Raw genomic sequence first — 21,708 nt, 5'->3', positions numbered from 1 at the left:
ACTTTTTTTCTCTATCTCGTTTATCATATTATTTATTATGATTGCATATTCTGTTGTGCTGCAGCAAGTAAGAATTTCATTCTTCTATCTAGGACATATGACAATAAAACACCCTTGACTACATTGGGTTTAGAACTTGCAAAGAGTTCCAAAGAGGACAGCAAAGAGTCAGGGCACCATACTGACTCAGCCAGAGGTGCCGTTCAAAGATTCTACAGTCCAAGGAGCTAGCATGAGTGCCAAGTCATCGTCAACCTCCTTCATTTCATCAGCAAACACAGTGACATAAGGAGCACATGCCTCAAACAATTGCTATCATTTTGGTGGGAAATACTAACAAATTCTAATAGAGTTGGTAGGAAATGTGCTATTATTGTGGAAAAGGCGGTAACCGGAGTATGAAAAAAGTGTGCTGCTCATGCACAATATGTGATTGACAGAAAACGTAATGTTTGTTATCAATTGTCTATACTGTTCAACATCAGTCAAACGTGACACTGGTGAGGTCGTACAATAGACCGGTTAAGTTGTACAAGACATTGCTGAGGCCACACTTGGAGTATGGTGTTCAGTTTTGGTCACTCTGCCATGGTAAGATGCCATTAAGCTGACGGTGCAGAGAAGATTTGAGGATGTTACTAAAGCTCAAGGGCTTGAGCCACAGGTAGAGGTTGGACAGACAAGGACTTTATTCTTTGGAGCACAGGAGGCCAAGGAATGTTAAGATAGAGGTGTATAAAATCATGAGGGCAACGGATATGGTGAATGCACAGTCATTTTCCCAGTATAGAGGAATCAAGAACTAGAGGGCATGGATTTATGGCGAGAGGAGAACATAACTGAGGGGCAAAGTTTTCATAAAGAAGATGGCGGGTACATGGAATGAGCTGCCAGAAGTAGTAGTTGAGGCATTAATGACATTTAAAAGATTTTTGGATAGATACATGGATAGGAAAAGCATTATAGGCGTACAGGCCAAACGCAGACAACTGGAACCAGCTTAGATCGACCATCTTGATCATCATGGACGAGTCGCATTGAAAGGCCTGTTTCTGTGCTGTAGGGCTATGATTCTACAACTTCAAATGGCTGTCAGGAAAATCAGTGTACACAGAGAAGAATTCTGGTGCATCTGTGGCACATGCCAGAGCACATACACAAATAAATATAGATGCAGCACCTTGATTAAGACACACAAGGCACAGGCATTTTCAGAATTATTATACTGAAGTCATTACAGGGACTGTTAAGCTCTTCATGAAACTACAGAGTGGAGCTCACTATAATCCCGCAAAATAATGACGGATGTCATTTCATTGACAAGTTTACAATAAAGCACTGAATGAAGACAATACAGACAGAGTAATTGAAAGAAGAAAAAAAGATGATGTTAGAAGACTAGTCACGCATATCAGTGTGGCAACAGATAATATTTACACTTATACATCAGCTTTTACAATCTGAAGAACAGGAGTTGGCATATGATAGAATGTCTCCTCACTCATGGATACAAGTATTACACATCCTTCCACATCAGATGTATTTTTCTTGTTATTTGGACTTTAGAGGTCATCAATATATGTTGTTACAAATGGAAAATGAGACAGCACTAATGGCCAGGATCAACAGGGTTGATATCTGATACTGAAGTAATGAATGAGCACAATTTAATGGAAAATGATCTGCAACCTACTGTTATTGACACATCACTACCTAAAATGGGAAGAGTTCCTTCTTGTATTCTGTTTGCAGTTACTTTCTCTTCTTTATGATGCAAAATGATTTCTCTCTTAAAATTATGTTATAACAGTTCCATTTTTAAGTTGGACATAGACCAGTATAAAGATTAAAAACCAGGGGTTTTAACAAGGATGCCGTTAGTAATCTTACAATATACTGAGCACAGACACATATCTCCAGTTATCTTTTTTGGGAAGTTAACATCAATTGGAAACAGCAATGAAATTCAAAAAAATGTTCTTTTAGCATGAGTCAGTTAATTTAAGTCCCATCTACACAAAGCATATACAAAAAAGACAAAAGGATAAAACCAAGAATAAATCAAAAATATATTATTGAAGCAGAATTCTTAAGAAACATTCAAAAAAGGAATTGAAATGAGTGTTCAAATTTAATTTGTTTTTTACCTTCCCACTCCAGTTCATTCCCCTGCCCTGAATATTCCAGTGAATCTGCTTCATCAGGAGTCTCGAGATCATCTACATTGATGTCAAGATCTTCGGGAGTATCAAGATTATCATCAGAAAGTATTGAGCCTTCACTCTGATCAAGTGAAAGGCTGATTTCAGGAGCTGTCAGCTTTTTCTTTCCAGGGTGGGATCCATTGAGATCCAGGGAATTTGGTGGCACTGAGTAAAAAAGAGGGAAAAAATATTATGTTATTTAGATATCTTTAAAAAAACTCAATTTGCTGCACTCAATTCTAATAATTATGAGAAAAGTGACAAAAACAAATTTTGTGCAACATCCAATCACCTCTTTTGGCAATACTGCATACAAATTAACATGAATTTAATTACAAAAATAGGATCTTTATTAGAAGGGAAATTCTCATCGTCATTAAAACATTTATGACAAAATTATAACGAGAACTTTGTTGGATGGAGCATGGCATCGATATTCTGTCCATATGCATAATCTTAATCGAGTCATAGAGTAATACAGTGGAAACAGGCCCTTCTGCCCAACTCGCCCACACCGGCCAAAAATGTCCCAGCTACCCTAGTCCCACTTGCATACACATGGTCCATAACCCTCCAAACCTGTTCTATTAATGTACCAACTGTTTCTTAAATGATGGGATAGTCCCAGCCTCAACTACCTCCTCTGGCATCTTGTTCCATACACCAACCAACCTCTGTGTGAAAAAGTTACCCCTCGGATTCCTATTAAATCTTTTCCTCTTCATCTTGAACCTATGTCCTCTGGTCCTCGATTCCCCTAAATTTTTTACTATTTTAGACACATTTGAACTGTCTCAACATGTGAAAGAGGCTACTCATTGTAAGGGGCACACCCTGGACTTGATTATCACAAAGGGTCTCAATGTTTCTGATAGTTTCGTGACTGATCCTTCATTATCTGACCACTTCTGTGTTTTCTTTAACATATCATTTATTCCCAACATACAGACAAAATCAAATACTGTCAAAAAACGGTATATAAATGAACATTCTAATGTACTCTTTAAAAATGCCATCTCCTTGTTACCACCTCTAAACCCATGTTCTGCTGATGATCTTGTAGATAACTTTAATTCCAAAATTGTGAAAGTCATAGATGTCATTGCGCCTGTTACGGTTAAAACGATTTCTGGTAAGCAAAAGGCACCCTGGAGAAAAGCTGCTTTTGTAACAGCCCAGAAAAGAGAATGCCGGAAAGCTGAACGCATCTGGCGGAAAACAAAACTTCATATTCACCATGACATCTATAAAGAGAGCCTCCGTGCCTACAATTTAGACTTAAAAAGTGCTAGAGAAACATTTTTCTCCAATATCAACTTTGGCTCCGTCCTGTAGGGGGTACGGCTGCCTAGCCTGCAGCTGTCTGGTTTTTTTCATCTCTTTTTCTATTTTTAGTTATAGTGTTTTGTTTTGAGGAGTTCTAGCTTTTTTGAAACTAATTTTCAGGTTCCCTACCTGGTCGGAGATGCAGCTTTACTCCGGGCTGCAGCTTCGACCCGTCCCCGCGGCCTACCAGCGGGCCTGGAGCGGCGTCTCCTGAGGGGACCGCCTGGAGCTTCGGCATCGGCGGCAGTGACGGCACCGGCTCAGCAGCGGCGGCGGCACCGGCTCAGCGGCGGCGGCAGCACCGGCTCAGCGGCGGCGGCGGCGGCGGCGGCGGCATCAGCTTAGCAGCGGCGACGGCACCCTGCGGCGGCGGCACCGGCTCGGCGACGGCACCGGCTCAGCGGCGGCGGCGGCGGCGGCACCGGCTCAGCGGCGGCAGCATCAGCTTAGCAGCGGCGGCGGCGGCACCGGCTCAGCAGGCGGCACCGGCTCGGCATCGGCGGCGGCGGAGCTGCGGGTCGGAGGACGGCGGTGCAGCACTGGAGCGCCATTGCGGGGCTGGCGGTGACTTCGCTGAAACTCCGGTAACTGGAGCTGGGTCCGTTGCGGAGCTGCGGGTCTGTGGAGCGGCTGCGGGCGGCGGCGCTGAACTTTCCATCGGGAGCCTGGGATCTCCTGATGAGATCGCCAGTTGAGCTCCATTCGGCGCGGCCCTGTCGGCTCTGGTAGCCACGGTCTCGAGTGAAGCACTTTATGTGAAGCACTTTGAGTCTGCTTCGTGTATGAAATGTGCTATATAAATAAAGTTGCCTTGCCTTGCCTACTCTGGGTAAAAGACTCCGTGCATCTACCCAATCTATTCCTCTCATGATTTTGCATCATGGAATAGAGACCCAGCCTACTCAACCTCTCCCTTACACCCTCTAGTCCTGGCAACATCCCCATACATCTTTTCTGAACCCTTTCAAGCTTGACAATATCATTCCTATAACATGGTGCCCAGAACTGAACACAATATTCTAAATGCAGCCTCACCAATGCCTTATACAACTGCAACATGACCTCCCAACTTCTATACTCAATACTCTGACTGATGAAGGCCAAAGTGCCAAAAGCCTTTTTGATCACCTTATCTACCTGTGACTCGACCTTCAAGGAACCATGCACCTGTACTCTGCTCTACCACACTACCCAGAGGCCTACCTTTTACTGTATAGGTCCTTGCCTTGTTCGACATCCCAAAATGCAACTTTCCACCCTCACCCTGCCTCATTCCAATTTTTTATCCAGTCGACCAGCTCTCCTTGAATCCCATGCAATCTAATCATCCAGGGCAGCCTACCATGCAGACCCTTATCAAATGCCCTGCATATCCATATAAGCACCATCTACAGCTCTTGCCTCATCAACCTTTTTGATTACATCTTCAAAAAACTAAAGCAGTAGCATTCGTGAGACGTGATCTCCTATGTACAAAACTGTGCTGACTATCCCTAATCAGCCTTTGTCTATCCAAATGCATATATATCTTATCTCTCAGAACACTCCCTAGTAACTTTCCGACCACAGATGTTAGACTCACTGGCCTATTGCTCCCAGGCTTTTCCTTCCTTCCTTTGACCAAGAGGTCAAACCTCCATAATCTTTGCCATGTTTTGTCATGAATGATGATGGACAAATAAACAGCTGGAAGTAGGAGGAGGTCTTAGCTTCTTTATGATGGTGACAACATATGGTACAAAAGACTAGACTTATATATTGAGTAGATAATCCATCTCTGCTTCTTCCCGATGTACTTACCATTACAGAAGTCAGTCTTTAGCCTTTTCAATTTGCTCCAGTCTTTCTTACTGGATGTTAGTAAAAGACAGAGCGCATGCATGAAGAGTACAGAAATTTTAGCGGGTCGAAGTATTAAGGAGAGTGCAGTGGAGGAATGAAATGGGGCTACCAGCAAGATTGAGGAAAATCCCAAAAATATTTCAAACATATTAAGGAGTATAGATTATCCTGGGAAAAATTAGAGTCATTAGGTTTAAACTAGCAATCAGTGCGTGTAGCCAGATAATATCGGCAAGCTTTAAATCAATACATTTACATCTCTAGAAAGACATGGATTGGCAATGTTTCGCATCAGGACCATTCTTCAACATGTGGCACTTTTATTCATAAAGCTCAGCTCAGGGAATTTACAGCCTCAGTGGTAATTTAACACCAGTGGTAAGGATGTTATTGGAATTATAAATTATGACAGAAAATCGGCATCATTTTGTTTTGGGGAGATACAGCTCCATCCAAGACAGCAAGATGTTGCGAGAGAATTGTGGACACTGCCCAGCCCAACACACAAATCAAACTCCCTTCCATTGACACTTCGCACTGCCTCGTCAAGACCACCAACATTATCGAGGACGAGTCTCATCCCGGCCACTCCCTCTCCCATCAGGCAAGAGGTACAAAATTGTAAAAAACACATACCACCAGATTCAGGGATAGTTTCTTCCCAGCTGTTATTGGACAACTGAACCATCCGATCAACAACTAGATAGCGGTCATAAGGTACTATCTAACTCATTGGAGACCCTAGGACCATCTATAATCGGACTTATCTTGCACTGAACGTTATTCACTTATCATGTATCTGTACATTATGGATGGCTCGATTATAATAATGTGTAGTCTTTCCACTGACTGGTTAGCAAGCAAGAAATGCTTTTCACTGTACCTCGGTACATGTGACAATAAACTAAACTATTTGATTTTAAGTGTTTGAAAAACTAAGTGCATCAATGAGGATAATGCATTCAATGTATTGTTATGGAATGCAGTAATGCATTTTTCAACGTCTTACTTGTGAGACTGATCCAAAAAGTACGAGCACAGGTGCTACAGGGCAATTTCGATCCGAAAATGGCTTCCTGATAGGAGGCTATCCACAACACGTTGTTAAATTTAATTTAGTTTAGAGATACAGCATCGAAACAGGCCTTTCGACCAGAGTCTGCGCAAACCAGCAAACCCTGTACAGTCACACTATCCTACGCACAAAGAACAAGTTACAATTTGTATCAAAGCCAATTAACCTACAAACCTGTACGTGTATGGAGTGTGAGAGGAAACTGGAGCACCCGGGGAAAACCCACACAAGTCACGGGGAGGATATCCAATCTCCGAACAGACAGCACCAATAGTCAGGATCAAACCCAGGTCTCTGGCGCTGTAAGGCAGCAACTCTACTGCTGCGCCATGTGCTTCCCGCCGATCAGATGATCAGACCATACCTGATTGTTAAAGGTTACTTGACCGATGAAAGCCTGGGAAAGTGCACTGTTTAATTTTTATCTTGTGAAAACAGACCACCACACATCTCAGATCATTATCCACCTCTACCCATGTTCCATGACGTTTTAATTTCACTTTCACTGCATTTAATCCACCATCTAAATCTCCATCTACACGAAATCCCCGCCATACCACACTTCAATCTACCATCCAGAGCCAATCTGAAATATTGCTTGGGCCTCTCACATGACACATTTTATTTTAATCATTAACAGCCAGATACAGATAATCTTTGTCAGCTGGTTAAAAGCCAGTAAGAGTTTTGTAAGAGACTAAATTTAAAATATTTGGGTCATAACACATTAGGTTTAACCATAATGTGTAGGAAGGGACTGAAGATGCTAGTTTATACCAAAGGTGAACACAAAATACTGGGACAACTCACTGGATGGACCAAATGGACCTAAGTGCTGAATTCTAGGGGCGATGTGAGAGTGACTGTCGACATCAAAGCAGAATTTGATCGAGGAATTGCTTCTATTACTGGAAGCCTGTGACGAGAGATGTACAACAGAAAACTGCAACATATGCTGTGTGTTACAGTGCCCCCCATAATGTTTAGGACAAAGACCTATTATTTATTTATTTGCCACTGTACTCCACAATTTAAGATTTGTAATAGAAAAAAATAAAATGTGGTTAAAGTGCATATTGTCAGATTTTAATAAAGGCCATTTTTATACATTTTGGTATCACCATGTAGAAATTACAGCATTGTTTATACATAGTCCCCCCGTATCAGGGCACCATAATGTTCGGGACACAACAATGTCATGTAAATGAAAGTATTCATGTTTAGTATTTTGTTGCATATTCTTTGCATGCTTGAAGTCTGCGATTCATAGACATCACCAGTTGCTGGGTGTCTTCTCTGGTGATGCTCTGCCAAGCCTGTATTGCAGCCATCTTTAGCCTACGCTTGTTTTGGGGGCTAGTCCCCTTTCGTTTTCTCTTCAGCATATAAAAGGGATGCTCTATTCGGTTCAGATCGGGTGATTGACTTGGTCACTCAAGAATGTACCATATTTTAGCTTTGAAAAACTCCTTTGTTGCTTTAGCAGTATGTTTGGGATCATTGTCTTGCTGTAGAATGAACCGCTGTCCAATGAGTTTTGAGGCATTTGTTTGAACTTGAGCAGGTAGGATGTGTCTATACACTTCAGAATTCATTATGCTGCTACCATCAGCAGTTGTATCATCAATGAAGATAAGTGAGCCAGTACCTTCAGCAGCCATACATGCCCAGGCCATAACAACCCACCTCCGTGTTTCACAGATAAAATGTTATGCTTTATATAACCATATAACAATTACAGCACGGAAACAGGCCATCTCGACCCTTCCGTGCCGAACACATATTCTCCCCTAGTCCCATATACCTGCGCTCAGACCATAACCCTCCATTCCTTTCCCGTCCATATAACTATCCAATTTATTTTTAAATGATAAAAACGAATCTGCCTCCACCACCTTCACTGGAAGCTCATTCCACACAGCCACCAATCTCTGAGTAAAGAAGTTCCCCCTCATGTTACCCCTAAACTTCTGTCCCTTTATTCTCAAGTCATGTCCCCTTGTTTGAATCTTCCCTACTCTCAGTGGGAAAAGCTTATCCATGTCAACTCTGTCTATCCCTCTCATCATTTTAAAGACCTCTATCAAGTCCCCCCTTAACCTTCTGCGCTCCAAAGAATAAAGCCCTAACTTGTTCAACCTTTTTCTGTAACTTAGTTGCTGAAACCCAGGCAACATTTTAGTAATCTTGGGCAGTTCCTTCTCTCCTCTATACTTTGCTCTTGCCATCACTCCATAATGTTTGGGACAAAGGCCCATCATTTATTTATTTGCCTCTGTACGCCACAATTTGAGATTTGTAATAGAAAAAATCAAATGTGGTTAAAGTGCACATTGTCATTTTGGTTTCACCATGTAGAAATTACAGCAGTGTTTATACATAGTCCCCCCCATATCAAGGCACCATAATGTTTGGAGCACTAAGTCAATCTATGTCTCATCAGTCCACAAGACCTTTTTCTAGAACTGTAGTTGATCTTTTAAGTACAGTACTTCTTGGCAAACTGTAACCTGGCTATCCTATTTTTGCAGCTAATTAGTGGTTTGCATCTTACATTGTAGTCTCTGTTTTTCTTTTCATTAAGTCTTCTGCGGACAATGGTCATTGATAAATCCACACCTGAAGAGTGTTTCTGATCTGTCGGACAGGTGTTTGGGGATTTTTCTTTTTTATAGAGAGAATTTTTCTGTCATCAGCTGTGGAGGTCTTCCTTGGCCTGCCAGCCCCTTTGCGATTAGTAAGCTCACCAGTGCTCTCTTTCTTCTTAATGATGTTCCAAACAGTTGATTTTGGTAAGCCTAAGGTTTGGATGATGTCTCTAACAGTTTTATTCTTGTTTCTCAGTCTCATAATGGCTTCTTTGACTTTCATTGGCACAACTCTGGTCCTCATGTTGATAAACGGCAATAAAAGTTTCCAAAGGTGATGGAAAGACTGGAGAAAGACTAGGTGATGAGAGCTCTCTTATACCTGCATTAAGGAGGCAATTAAACACACCTGAGCAATTACAAACAACTGTGAAGCCACGAGTCCCAAAACATTATGGTGCCCTGAAATGAGGGGACCATGTAATGAAGGGACCGCTGTGATTTCTACATGGTAAAACCAAAATGTATAAAAATGGCCTTTAATCAAATCTGACAATGTGCACTTTAACCACATGTGATTTTTTTAATTGCAAATCTCAAATTGTGAGAAACTGTATATTCATGATTTGAATGATATAGATGTGAATGTAAGAGGTTTGATTTGTAAGTTCGCAAATTGTGAAAATTGGTGCTATTGTTAATGAGTGAAGAAAGTGGCCGATTCGGGAACTCTAAGTGTGTGCTCCGATCTGTCCCGACATCGGGCTTATACATCGGGCTGTCCGTAGCGGCGACTGCGGCGGGTTCATGGCCCCGACCATGGATGAACAAACTAAAAAGATTGATTGAACGTTATTGCCTTCCATCACAGTGAAGAATGTTGATTCCACTGTGGTGGATGTTCATGTTAAATTCTATCGTGTATTGTGCTCTTTTTGATTGTATGGCTGCATGGTAACTCATTTCACTGTACATTGGTGCATGTGACAAATAATCTTGAACCTTGTTGCTGAGAGTAATCTCAGAAACAAAACAATATTGATATGCAGTCAGATGGAAAACGCAATTGGAGATAGAAGTTAATCCTAAAAATGTCTGATGCATTTAAGAAGAAGTAGCAAAGGCTGGGATATATTACATGGAATGGGAAGATCCCGGGGAAAAAATAGGTTTAAACTAAACTAAACTAACCTTAGTACTCATCTCCAAGAATTCATGAAGATGGGAGCACAGGGAGATTTATTAGCCAGGGTATAAAATATAAGATCAGGGAGGTTTTTGGACAGCTTTACACAATGTTGTTTAGGCCACAGCTGGAGTACTGTGTGGAGTTCAGGGAGGGTGTGATTGTGTTAAAGAGGATACAGAACAAACTGGTCAGGATGTTGCCAGGAATGGAATGTTTCACTTTTGGGAACAGACTGGATAAATTGGGTTTGCTTTTGCTTGTAACTGAGAAGACGGAGGAGGCCTTGATTGAGGTATGAAAAGTAATGAGGGTGTACATAGGGTAGATGGAAAGAACTAAAAGTATCTTTAGCTTTTGGTCACATGCTCTTAAATTCTCATGTAGATATTTTACTGCGTTAAGTACACATTGTCCAATGCAACAAAGGCGGCTTCACTAATTAAGATATTTGAGTACTCAGAAAGTCAGCCCTCACCACATTAATTTTGGGCCTACAGAAGCTTTTACACCATCCATATGAATTACTTTGTTCCAACAAAGGTGTTTGATCATTCAAAGATGTCTTGTCAGTTACAGTGTAATCTCATTCTAAACGTGTTGTTGAATGGACAAATCAGACTTGAAATATCAAAGTAAATTATGTCACTGGAGTAAATGAAATTGCATTGAATTCACCAGTTGTTAGCTTTGATATTAAGAATATAAAAATATTGATGCACCTTTGAAATTGGGAAGAAAATCTCCTACATAATATTTGCTTCTGTTGTATAAAGAATTTCATAGCTATAACTTTAGTGTGTCCAGGTGGTTCAGGTCTCAATATTAACTAAGCACATTTACTAATTGTGAATACAATTCATAAGAAATAATTATAGTCATTCCACTGTTGTGGAGAACAGGAGGACGTGGTGATCTTATAGAGATGTACAAAATCGTGAGAGGAATAGGTTGGTAGTCACACAGTCTCTTGCTCAGAGTAGGGGAGATGGAGAACCAAAGGACATAGATTAAATCATGAGAGGTTTAAACCTAGATAGACCCAAAAAGATTGGGTAGTCAGCAAGACAGGCAGTCTCTTGAATGGGTGAGTTTAGGTCGGAAAGTGGAGATAACCATATAACCATTAAGGACATCTCGGCCCTAGATAATGTGTAGGAAGCCTATCCAATTTATTTTTAAAATTGGAGATGCTGGTTTAACTGGAAGATCACCCAAAAAGCTGAAGTAACTCAGCAAGAAGGCCCCCTCATATTACCCCTCTCTGGAGAGAATGTCCTCTTGTTTGGGTCTTCCCTGTTTCAAAGGTCGTGTCCACACAACCTGCAGACATTTTAAAGAGTCTATCAGGTCGCCCCTCAAAAGGGAAACGAGATAATAGACGATCTCTGTAACTTAGTTGTTGAAACCCAGGCAGATTCTAGTAAACCTGTAATTTTGTTGACATCAACAAAATGGATAAGACGATAATGTCGAGAGATATAAAAAAATGGTAATGCAAAAAAGTAACAATTATAAAGGAAACAAGCCATTGTTAGCCGTTTATTGGGTGAAAATGAGAAGCGTGTGTGACTTGGTGGGGGAGGGATGTAGAGAGAGGGAATGCCAGGGTATCTTGAAGTTAAATAAATCAATATTCATACCACTGAGCTGTAAGCTGCCCAAGCGAAATATGAGATTCTGTTCCTCCTATTTGCGTTTAGCCTCACTCTGACAATGGTCAGAAAGGTCAGTGTGGGAATGGGAAGGAGAATTAATCTGTTCAGCAACCGGGAGATCAGGTAGGTCCAGATAGACTGACTGAAGGTGTTCAGCGAAATGATCGCCCAGTCTATGCTTGGTCTCGCCGATGTATAAGAATCCATATCTTGAACAATGGATACAGTAGATGAGGTGGAGGTGCAAGCACCTGCCTAACCTGAAAGGACCGTAGGCGTCCCTGCACAGAGTCGAGGGGGGAGGTATAGAGACAGGTGTTGCACCTGGGACGGGGTGGTTTGGGTGGGAAGGGATGAGCTAACCAGGGAGTTGCAGAGGTAGAGTGCCCTTCATAATGTTTGGGGCAAACACCCATCATTTATTTATTTGCCTTTGTACTTTACAATTTGAGATTTGTAATAGAAAAAAAAATCACATGTGGTTAAAATGCACATTGTCAGATTTTATTAGGCAATTAAACATACCTGAGCAATTACAAACGCCTGTGAAGTCATGTGTCCCAAACATTATGGTGCCCTGAAATGGGGGGACCATGTATAAACATAGCTGTAATTTCTACATGGGGAAACCAAAATGTATAAATATTCCCTTTAATAAAATCTGACAATTTTGTCTTTAACCACATGTGATTTTTCTATGACAAATCTCAAATTGTGGAGTACAGATGCAAATAAATAGATGATGGGTCTTTGTCCCAAACATTATGGGGAAGGCAGGAATGGGGTACCGATTGTGGATGATCAGCCATGATCACATTGAATGGCAGTGCTGGCTCGAAGGGCCGAACGGCCTACTCCTGCACCTATTGTCTATTGTCTATTGAGGGCACTGTAGGTTCAAGGTGAAGGGGAAAAGATTTAATAAGAATCTGATGGGTAACTTATTCCACACAAAGGATGGAACAAGCTGCCAGAGGAGGTAGTTGAGACAGGTTAGACAGGTACATGGATAGGACAAGTTTGGAGGGATATGGACCAAACGCTGGAAGGCGGAAGTAGTGTAGCTGGGAATTGTTGGCCGGTGTGGGCAAGTTGGGCCGAAGGGCCTGTTTCACACTGTATCACTCTATGACTTTATGAACCTGAGGGGTAACATTTTCACACAAAGGATGGTGGATGTAGGATGTAGGCCGAAGGACGTAGTTGTGTCAGGTACTTTTGCAATGTTTAAGAAATATTTAGAAAGGTACATGGATAGAACAGGTTTAGATATGGGCCAAACGCAGCTAATTGGGACTAGTGTAGATGGGGAATGTTGGGCAAGTTGTGCGGAAGGGCCTGTTTCCATGCTTTAAGACTCTTTGACTCTCCACTGTTATCTGGCAATGCTCAAAAGATTAAAATATCAAATCACACGATAACCACAGCCTGATTTGTTCTTTATATATCAACTTCTAGTGATTCAATGTTTTAAATACATGCCACGGCAGCAGTTAACAAGGACAAAATGAACTGTAGGAAAATAAAATGGATTTATTCTACTTAAATGACTGATTATTTCATACCTTGTAGTGTGTTAGCCTAGTCAAGTATCTTTAAGATATTCTTTTTGCTCAAACAAAATGATGAGTCATATCAATGTAGCATTCTCAGCACATAATTTAGCAGAGTTATTTACAGAATGAATTAATCACACTGTTCATACCAGGTCTGCTTTCTTCAGCTAAGGGACTTGGCGAACCCTCATCAAAGGGGATGTCCATTCCTACATCCTTTGTCGATGATCTACAAAAGACAAACATGTCACCAAAGCAAGCATTGAAACTTGGCAATGCAATGTTTTCATATTCAAAGATAAAATCTTTGATTTGTGTTTATATTAATTACCTTGGAATGTCACATAACAACAAAGTTATTTTAAAGAGGTTATAGTTTCAATGTAGGAACTGTGGGAGACAATTGGCAAATTCCAAAAGCAGTAACAAGATTGATGAGATAATTTGCATATTTAAAGATCTGGCTTGAGGGATAAACATTTGTTGAAACTGAGCTGAACATTCTGTTCTTCATAATATTAGCCCATGTCATCCAAGGCAAAATCTGCCTGTCACTCACCTTGTACCTGCGGCCTCCAGATCAGCAGACTAACAATGAAGTACACTCTGTGTCACTTTTCAAATATCAATGTGTAAGAAACGTCGTATGAGATGCACTCATGCTCACTGATGATGTAATTTTTTTGGTTTCACAGGTTATTAATATTGCAAATCCTTTGTGTCAATTTTTGGTTCTGCCCATTGTTGGGATGGGGAGTGGCTCATTACAGCCCTCGCTCCAAGAGAGAGATATATCTCTCAGGTTGTCAAGTCAATAATCTATCCACAAGGAAACAGAAATTTCAGAATGTAATTAATTCTTCACCCCAAATATTTCTGGCTTGAAGCAACTTATTCAACATTCATTTCATGATGAGACAGGAATCTGGGATGTGTGCCAACTTATAAGAAGCCAGAGATACACGGCTGTGAAGCTCGGTGGACATTAACATTACCAGTTCTGAAACTATTGCTTCCCTTTTTTTCCTCAATAAGCCAATGAAATTCACTAGTCAGCACCGGCTACAACCTACAAAAACCTATGACCACCTGGCAACCCACTATGACCTCCTGGCAACCCACCTACGGCACGAGAATTCTCGCTACCCTCCATGGCGGCTTCATGTTGAAAAATTCTCGGCGACCATGATGAGGCCGCGACTAGTTCCCAGAATGCGGGAACTGCTCACGATCATTAAGGTGAATCCCCGGCAACTACTCGCGAACATGTGGAGACCATGTAGCGACCGCAGAGACTCCTGCAGTCGCCCCAAAAAGTTGCCTAAGTGGGACAGGCCCTTTAGTTCAACAATTCAATCCAAAAGGTAGTGTTATATTGGTGCAATTGAAACTGGGTTTAAACATGCAAATTAAGTGCATGACGTAGTTAAGTCGTGCGATTTAAATAGCGCAAACAGTTGCAGAATGAGAGGCCTGTGAATAGCTGCAACATTAAAAGAGAACTAAGACACAAAGTGCTGTCTCCGTTCTTTATCGTGAAGATAGACTTTGAGGCAACACAAAACCTTACATAAATATGATGGCTGGATGTGCTGTATGCCAGAAATAGTCATAGAGTGATACAATGTGGAAATAGGCATTTCAGCCAAACCTGCCCACACCGGCCAACAAGGTCCCTGCTACACTAGTCCCAATTGCCTGTGCTTGGTCCATATCCCTCCAAACCTGTCCTATCGATTTACCTGTCTAACTGTTTCTTAAACAATGGGATAGTCCCAGCCTCATCTACCTCCTCTGGCAGCTTGTTCTATACACCCACCACCCTTTTTGTGAAAAAGTTATTAAATCTTTTCCCCTTCACATTGGACCTATGTCCTCTGATCCTCGATTGCCCGATTCTGGGCAAGTTACTGTGCATCTACCTGATCTATTCCTCTCATGATTTTGTACACCTCTATAAGATCACCCCTCATCCTCCTGCGCTCCATGAAATAGAGACCCATCCTACTCAACATCTCTCAATAGCTCACACCCTCTTGTCCTGGCAACATCCTCGTAAATCTTTTCTAAACCCTTTCTAGATTGACTATATCTTTCCTATAACATGGTGCCCTGAACTGAACACAATATTCTAAATGCACTCACCAACGTCTTATACAACTGCAATTTGACCTCCCAACTTCTATACTCAATACTCTGACTGATGAAGGTCAATGTGCCAAGAGCCTTTTTGACTACCTTAGCTACCTGCGACTCGACCTTCAAGGAACCATGTACCTGTACTCCTGGATCTCTCTGCTCTACAACACTACCCAGAGGCCTACCATTTACTGTGTAGGTCCTTCCCTTGTTCGACATCCCAAAATGCAACACCTCACACTTCTCTGTATTAAATTGACTATCGACCAGTGGCACTAATGCCAGTGGTGATGAAGTGCTTTGAGAGGTTGATCATGGAGCAAATCAACTCCTACCTCGACAAAAACCTGGACCCACTGCAGTTCGCTTACCACCACAACAGATCAGCGGTGGATGCGATCTCGCTGGCCCTCCACTCCGCTCTGGACCACTTGGATAACAAAAACTCATGTCAGGCTGTTATTCATCGATTACAGCTCGGCATTTAACACAATCATCCCCTCCAAGCTGGTTACCAAACTTGCAGAACTGGGTCTCTGAGCATCCCTCTGCAATTGGATCCGCGACTTCCTCATTCACAGACCACAGTGTGTTCGTATTGGTGGAAATATGTCAGCCTCGATAACAATCAGCACGGGAGCACCTCAAGGCTGCGTGCTCAGCCCCCTGCTGTACTCACTCTATACTCATGACTGCGTAGCCAGTCACAGTGCGAACTCCATCATCATGTTCACTGACGACACCACTGTTGTGGGACGTATCACTGATGGGGATGAGTCAGAGTATAGAAGAGAGATCGAGCAACTGTCCATATGCCAGCGCAATAACCTGGCCCTCAACACCAGCAAAACCAAGGAACTGATTGTGGACTTTGGAAGGAGTAGGAGGGGGACCCACAGCCCCATTTATATCAACGGGTCGATGGTTGAAAGGGTCGTTGATATAAATGGATTTTGACATCAAGATCATATATCTTGTTCTTCTCGTATGGTGAGAGGCAAGATAAATTGCAGCAACCATCATTTCCTTTCCCGGTTTGTACCTCTGATGCCTCAAAAGGAGTCTTTGAAGTCTGGCTGGTGCTGAACATAGATTTGTTGTGTTTATCTGTTCCAGCGGATGATGGTCAGTCTCAATTTCGAATTTCCGTCCATACAAATAGGTGTGAAACTTTTCACATCGTAGACCACAGCCAGGAATTCTCTTTCGATATTGGCGTATCTTGTTTCGACTGGTGTTAAGAGTTTTCAAAGCAAAATCAATTAGTCTACCATCTTGAAGTAGAGAAGCACCTACTCCCTTCTGAGATGCGTCTACCTGTAGAGTGACAGGCTTTCTTATATTGTAGTAGTGCAGTGTTGTCTCACTTGCAATCAATTGTTTCCGTCTGTTGAAATCTTGGTCACGGGAGGTCGTCCATTGGAAATCACCATCCTCTTTTAACATCTCTATTAGGTTGACTGTGTGGCCTGCAAGTTTGGGGATGAAGGAGCTCATGTATTGTATTAGTCCTAGAAATGTTTGGAGCTCTTTCTTGTCAGTTGGTGCCTTCATTTCACTGATAACCCTCACCATATCCTCACTTGGTTTTACTCCATCTGTAGTTCAAACCAAAGAATTGACATTCTGAAACTTCAATGATGCACTTCTCAGCATTCAATTTTATACCAACCCTTCTAGTTTTCTCCATTGTGTCGTGGAGGTTGTAGTTATGGACTTTGTCATCTTGTCCAAAGACTTGGTTGTCATCCGTTATCCTAACTTCTCCTTTGCAGTTGTGGTAGGTTTCATCACATGTTGCAACCCAATTTCAATTGTAACAGTATACAGTAACAGCTAGTGCATCCGAGATCCATAGGTTTCCTCAGCATTGCACTGAGGCAACACCCTAAGGTTATAGTACTCAGCTCACTGACGTAGAGACAAAAGTGTCACTTTCCACACCCTTGCAAAACTCCTAAAAAGTATCTTGGTAGAAAGAAGTCTCTTATAGAGATTTTAATTCCCACGATAATACTATTGAGTATTCTAATTTAGTTTCAGTTTTAGTTTAGTTTAGAGATTGTAGATCAGTGCATGTTCCTTTAACATAGTGACCTCACCACTACTAACCACTCCCCATTGTCTCTTGTATAATTGTAGTGTCCCCACCTCCAGCCCGCTCTCTAGCTCCAGTGATGACCACGGACGGCTAGTGCATAGTATGTATGTATGTATGTATGAGAGCCTGCTGACATACTGCATTACAGCATGGTACGGCAGCTGCACCATGGCAGACAGGGAGAGGCTTCAGAGGGTAACTAGGACAGCACAGAAGATCATTGGTTGCCCTCTCCCCTCCCTGATGGATATTTACACCTCCCGCTGCCTTAGCAGGGCAAAGAATATCATCAAGGACAGCTCCCATCTTGCGTTTGGACTGTTCGACCTGCTGCCCTCTGGAAGGCGCTATAGGTGCATCAAAACTAGGACAAATAGACTCAGGAATAGTTGTTTTCCGAAAGTCATAACTACTCTTAATTCACACATGCACTGACTTCACAGCCCAACACCCAGACTTCCATCTATTCTATCCACGTACTGAAATTTGTAACTGTAATGTGTATTGTAACTGTAATTTTTAATATTTTTTAAAAACATTTTTAATATTTAATGTAATCTTTAAACATCTGCCTAAGAATACTACCTATTCATCCTTCACCATTTTGCCTTTATAGATATGTATATAGCGCCGCAGAATTGTGCACCTATCCCCCCCCCTCTCCCTTTTCTTTTTGTTTTCTGTTTCTTGTTTTTTGTACTAAATTATATGTATGCACTGAGTACGAGCTGCTTTTAATCTCACTGTACATGTATAGTGACAATAAATGGCATATCTATCTATCTATATCTATCTATCTATATCTATATCCATGTAGTGCTTATAATAAACTATTAGTAAAAGACTTTGTGTAGCAATCAAGGCTTTTTACATGGTGTCACAGCGGTAGACTCGCGTCTCCTGTTTATCGGTTTTCTTTTTATTCTTTGTTTTCTCCCAGTTGTTCCCCTATCCCTCTGTTTTCATCATGTCCAACTCCTGTCATCGCCCCGACACATTGGTTTTTGACACGGACATTGTCCACCGCTGGACTGTGTTCCAGCGCGACTATGAACATTATATTGCTATTGCTCATCCTGATGCCACTCCTGCTGTGCAGGCTCACCTGTTGCTCAACCTCGCTGGCCCGGAGGCCATGGATCACTATGCCTCATTCGAGTTCGGCCCTGGTGAAGACCGTCGGGACCCGGTATGTCTCATGGCTAAATTCACTGCCCTCTGCGATATCCCTACCAATAACATTATTGAGCGCTTTAAATTCTTCCAGAGGCGGCAGATTCCCGGGGAGCATATTGATGCTTTTATTGCCTCTTTGCGTCATATGGCTCGGCGCTGTCGCCTTGAAACGATCACCACGGACGAATTGATCAGGGACGTCCTGGTCAACGGTCTCCTGAACGCTAAGCTGCGTGACGAGCTCCTAATGAAACCTGACTTAACGTTAAGGGATGCTATGCATGCCGCTCGCATGGCCTCTGCTGTTGGCTCCGTGCCTCAACCGGTGTCCCAGGACATTAACTTTACCGGTGCTGCTGGCCGCCGGCGGAACGCTGGTCCGCCACACCGGGGCACCGCTGCTACGCCCGCTAAGGTCACCCCTCGTCGTTGCCCAAATTGTAATTTCTCTTCCCACCAATTCAACGTTTGCCCCGCGCAGGGTAAGACTTGTAATTCCTGTGGAAAGCTGAACCACTTTTCGGCGGCTTGTCGATCCCGTGGGAAGCCGGTCCCTGCTCCAAGGAGGAATTTAAACAACCTTGCAGACTCTGATAGCGCGCTTGGTTCCCAGTACCAGTCGGATGAACTCCCAGACTCTGATACGAGCTCCTCCCATGGTGATTCAACGGTGTTTTCACTTTTGGATGCACCTGCTATGATAACGGATCCCTCTGTGCATGTTACTGTGAATGGCCATTCCTTTTCTGCGAAGGTCGACACTGGTGCCTTTGCCAACGTTATGTCTGTCAGCCTCTTCAAGCAGATAAGATCTGGTGAGAGAGTTACTCCCGGCGACACCCGCCTTCATGCCTATGGGGGAGGTGTTCTGGTTCCTGTGGGGAAGGCCACGCTTATCTGCACAGTCCTTGAGACCTCTCGGCCCCTCACTTTCCACCTGCTGGATTCTGATAACGTCACCCTGTTGGGCGCCCGTGCGTGCCAGGACCTTGGTTTGGTTTCTTTCCACCGCGGCATTCACCTGGTGCAGGCCCCCATGGACCCCCTGGGCGAGTACCCCGACCGTTTTGATGACATTTTGGGGAAATTGCCCTGTGACTATAAAATCGTTGTCGACCCGAGTGTCGACCCGGTGATTCGACCGGCCCACCGCGTCTCCTTTGCAATGAAGGGCCGCGTGGAGTCTACTCTGCGTGACATGGTGACCATGGGCATCCTCAAGGAGGTGAGCGCTCCCACCCGGTGGGTCTCCACCATGGTCGTCGCTGCAAAAAGGATAAGAGCGAGATCCGGATCTGCATTAACCCGAAGGACGTGAACCTTGCCATCAAGCGCCCGCACTACCCCATGCGGATGGTGGAGGACGTTGCTGCACAGGTCGGCCCTGCCACTGTCTTCTCGGTCTTAGACGCCAAGAGCTCCTTTTGGCAGATCCCTCTGGATGAACGTTCCTCATTCCTGACCACCTTCAGCACACCCTTCGGCAGGTTCCGTTTCCTCCGCATGCCGTTTGGGATCAACTCGGCTAGTGAGGTTTTCCAGCGCACCATGGAACAGCTGTTTGCTGGGTTGCCGTGCGCCATCATCGTGGATGACATCCTGGTGTACGGGAGGGACGTCGCTGAGCACGACCTGCACCTCCGCAAAGTCCTGGACAGGGCTCATGAGATCAATCTCAAGCTCAACCTAAAGAAGTGTCGGTTCCGGGTCCCGGAGGTCACTTACGTTGGTCACGTTTTCACGGCGGGGGGTTTAAAGCCAGACCCCCAGAAAACGGCAGCAGTCACCGAGATGCCCGCTCCTACTGACGTACCCGGCCTGCAGCGCTTCCTAGGCATGGTCAACTACCTGGGGAAGTTTATACCTGACCTCAGCGAACTGAGCGCTCCCCTGAGGGAGCTGATCAAGAAGGACTCCGCATGGGTCTGGCTCCCGCATCACCAGTCGGCGTTCGTGGCTCTGAAGTCCAAGCTCGCACACACACCGACTCTCAAGTTCTTCGATTTGAACAGACCAATTGTCCTCACTGATGCCTCTAAGTTCGGTCTCGGTGCCGCCTGTCTGCAGCTTCATGACGGCCTGCAGCTGCCTGTCTCCTACGCTTCTCGCACCATGACCCCTGCCGAGCAGCGTTACGCTCAGATCGAGAAGGAGCTCCTTGCCGTGGTGTTCGCCTGCTCCAAGTTCAAGGACTACATTCTGGGCAACACTTTCACCATTGAGACTGACCACCAGCCGCTGGTCACTATCTTGAACAAGCCTATCCATGTCGCCTCTTCCCGTTTGCAGCGGATGATGCTGCAGCTCCAGCGTTTCACGTTCCGGATTGTGTACCGCAAGGGCAAAGATATGTTCGTGGCCGACACATTATCCCGTGCGCCGCTCCCTTCCGTTGCCCGCCACCCATACGAATCATCTGACCTGATGGTACTGAACGTTAACATTGTTCCTTCCCAGCAGATGCAGTCCCTGGTCAAACACACTGCTGATGATCCTGCCCTGCAACAACTTGCGGACGTTATCCGCCGTGGTTGGCCTGACCGACGCTCTTCCCTGCCGGCTGGTGCCGTACCCTACTTCCTGGTTCGGGATGAACTGGTGCTGCACGACGGCATGGTGGTGGTGAAGGGTCACAAGGTCGTGGTGCCGGCCGCTCTGCGGGATCACTACTTTCAATCTGCCCATAACGGCCACCCCGGGGTGGAGGCCACTTTGTCCCAGGCCCAAAGCCAGTTTTACTGGCCGGGTATGGCTCAAGACATCCGGGACAGGGTCTCCGCCTGCACTGCCTGCAACAGTCTCCTGCCTCATCAGCAGCGCCAGCCTCTCCTGCAGCAGCCGGCCCCCGAGTTGCCGT

The 21,708-nt window shown here is 43.9% G+C and overlaps 1 protein-coding gene across 7 annotated transcripts in view; it reads right to left on the bottom strand.

Moving 5' to 3' along the window:
* The window catches only part of LOC129695762 (protein prune homolog 2-like), a 335,597-nt gene that overhangs the window by 80,336 nt on the left and 233,553 nt on the right, over positions 1-21,708 (bottom strand). For all 7 annotated transcript variants that reach the window (XM_055633039.1, XM_055633041.1, XM_055633044.1 and 4 more), the window contains 2 exons: positions 13,585-13,664; positions 2,148-2,369 (listed from right to left, as the gene is read on the bottom strand). In XM_055633039.1, coding sequence (XP_055489014.1) covers positions 2,148-2,369; positions 13,585-13,664 — 302 coding nt within the window. The remainder of the gene's footprint in view (positions 1-2,147; positions 2,370-13,584; positions 13,665-21,708) is intronic.

This window comes from Leucoraja erinacea, chromosome 3 (genome assembly GCF_028641065.1).
Source record: "Leucoraja erinacea ecotype New England chromosome 3, Leri_hhj_1, whole genome shotgun sequence".
NCBI classification, from domain to species: domain Eukaryota; kingdom Metazoa; phylum Chordata; class Chondrichthyes; order Rajiformes; family Rajidae; genus Leucoraja; species Leucoraja erinaceus.
Note: the sequence above shows the minus strand (reverse complement) of the source record. Positions and strands in the feature narration are given on the sequence as shown.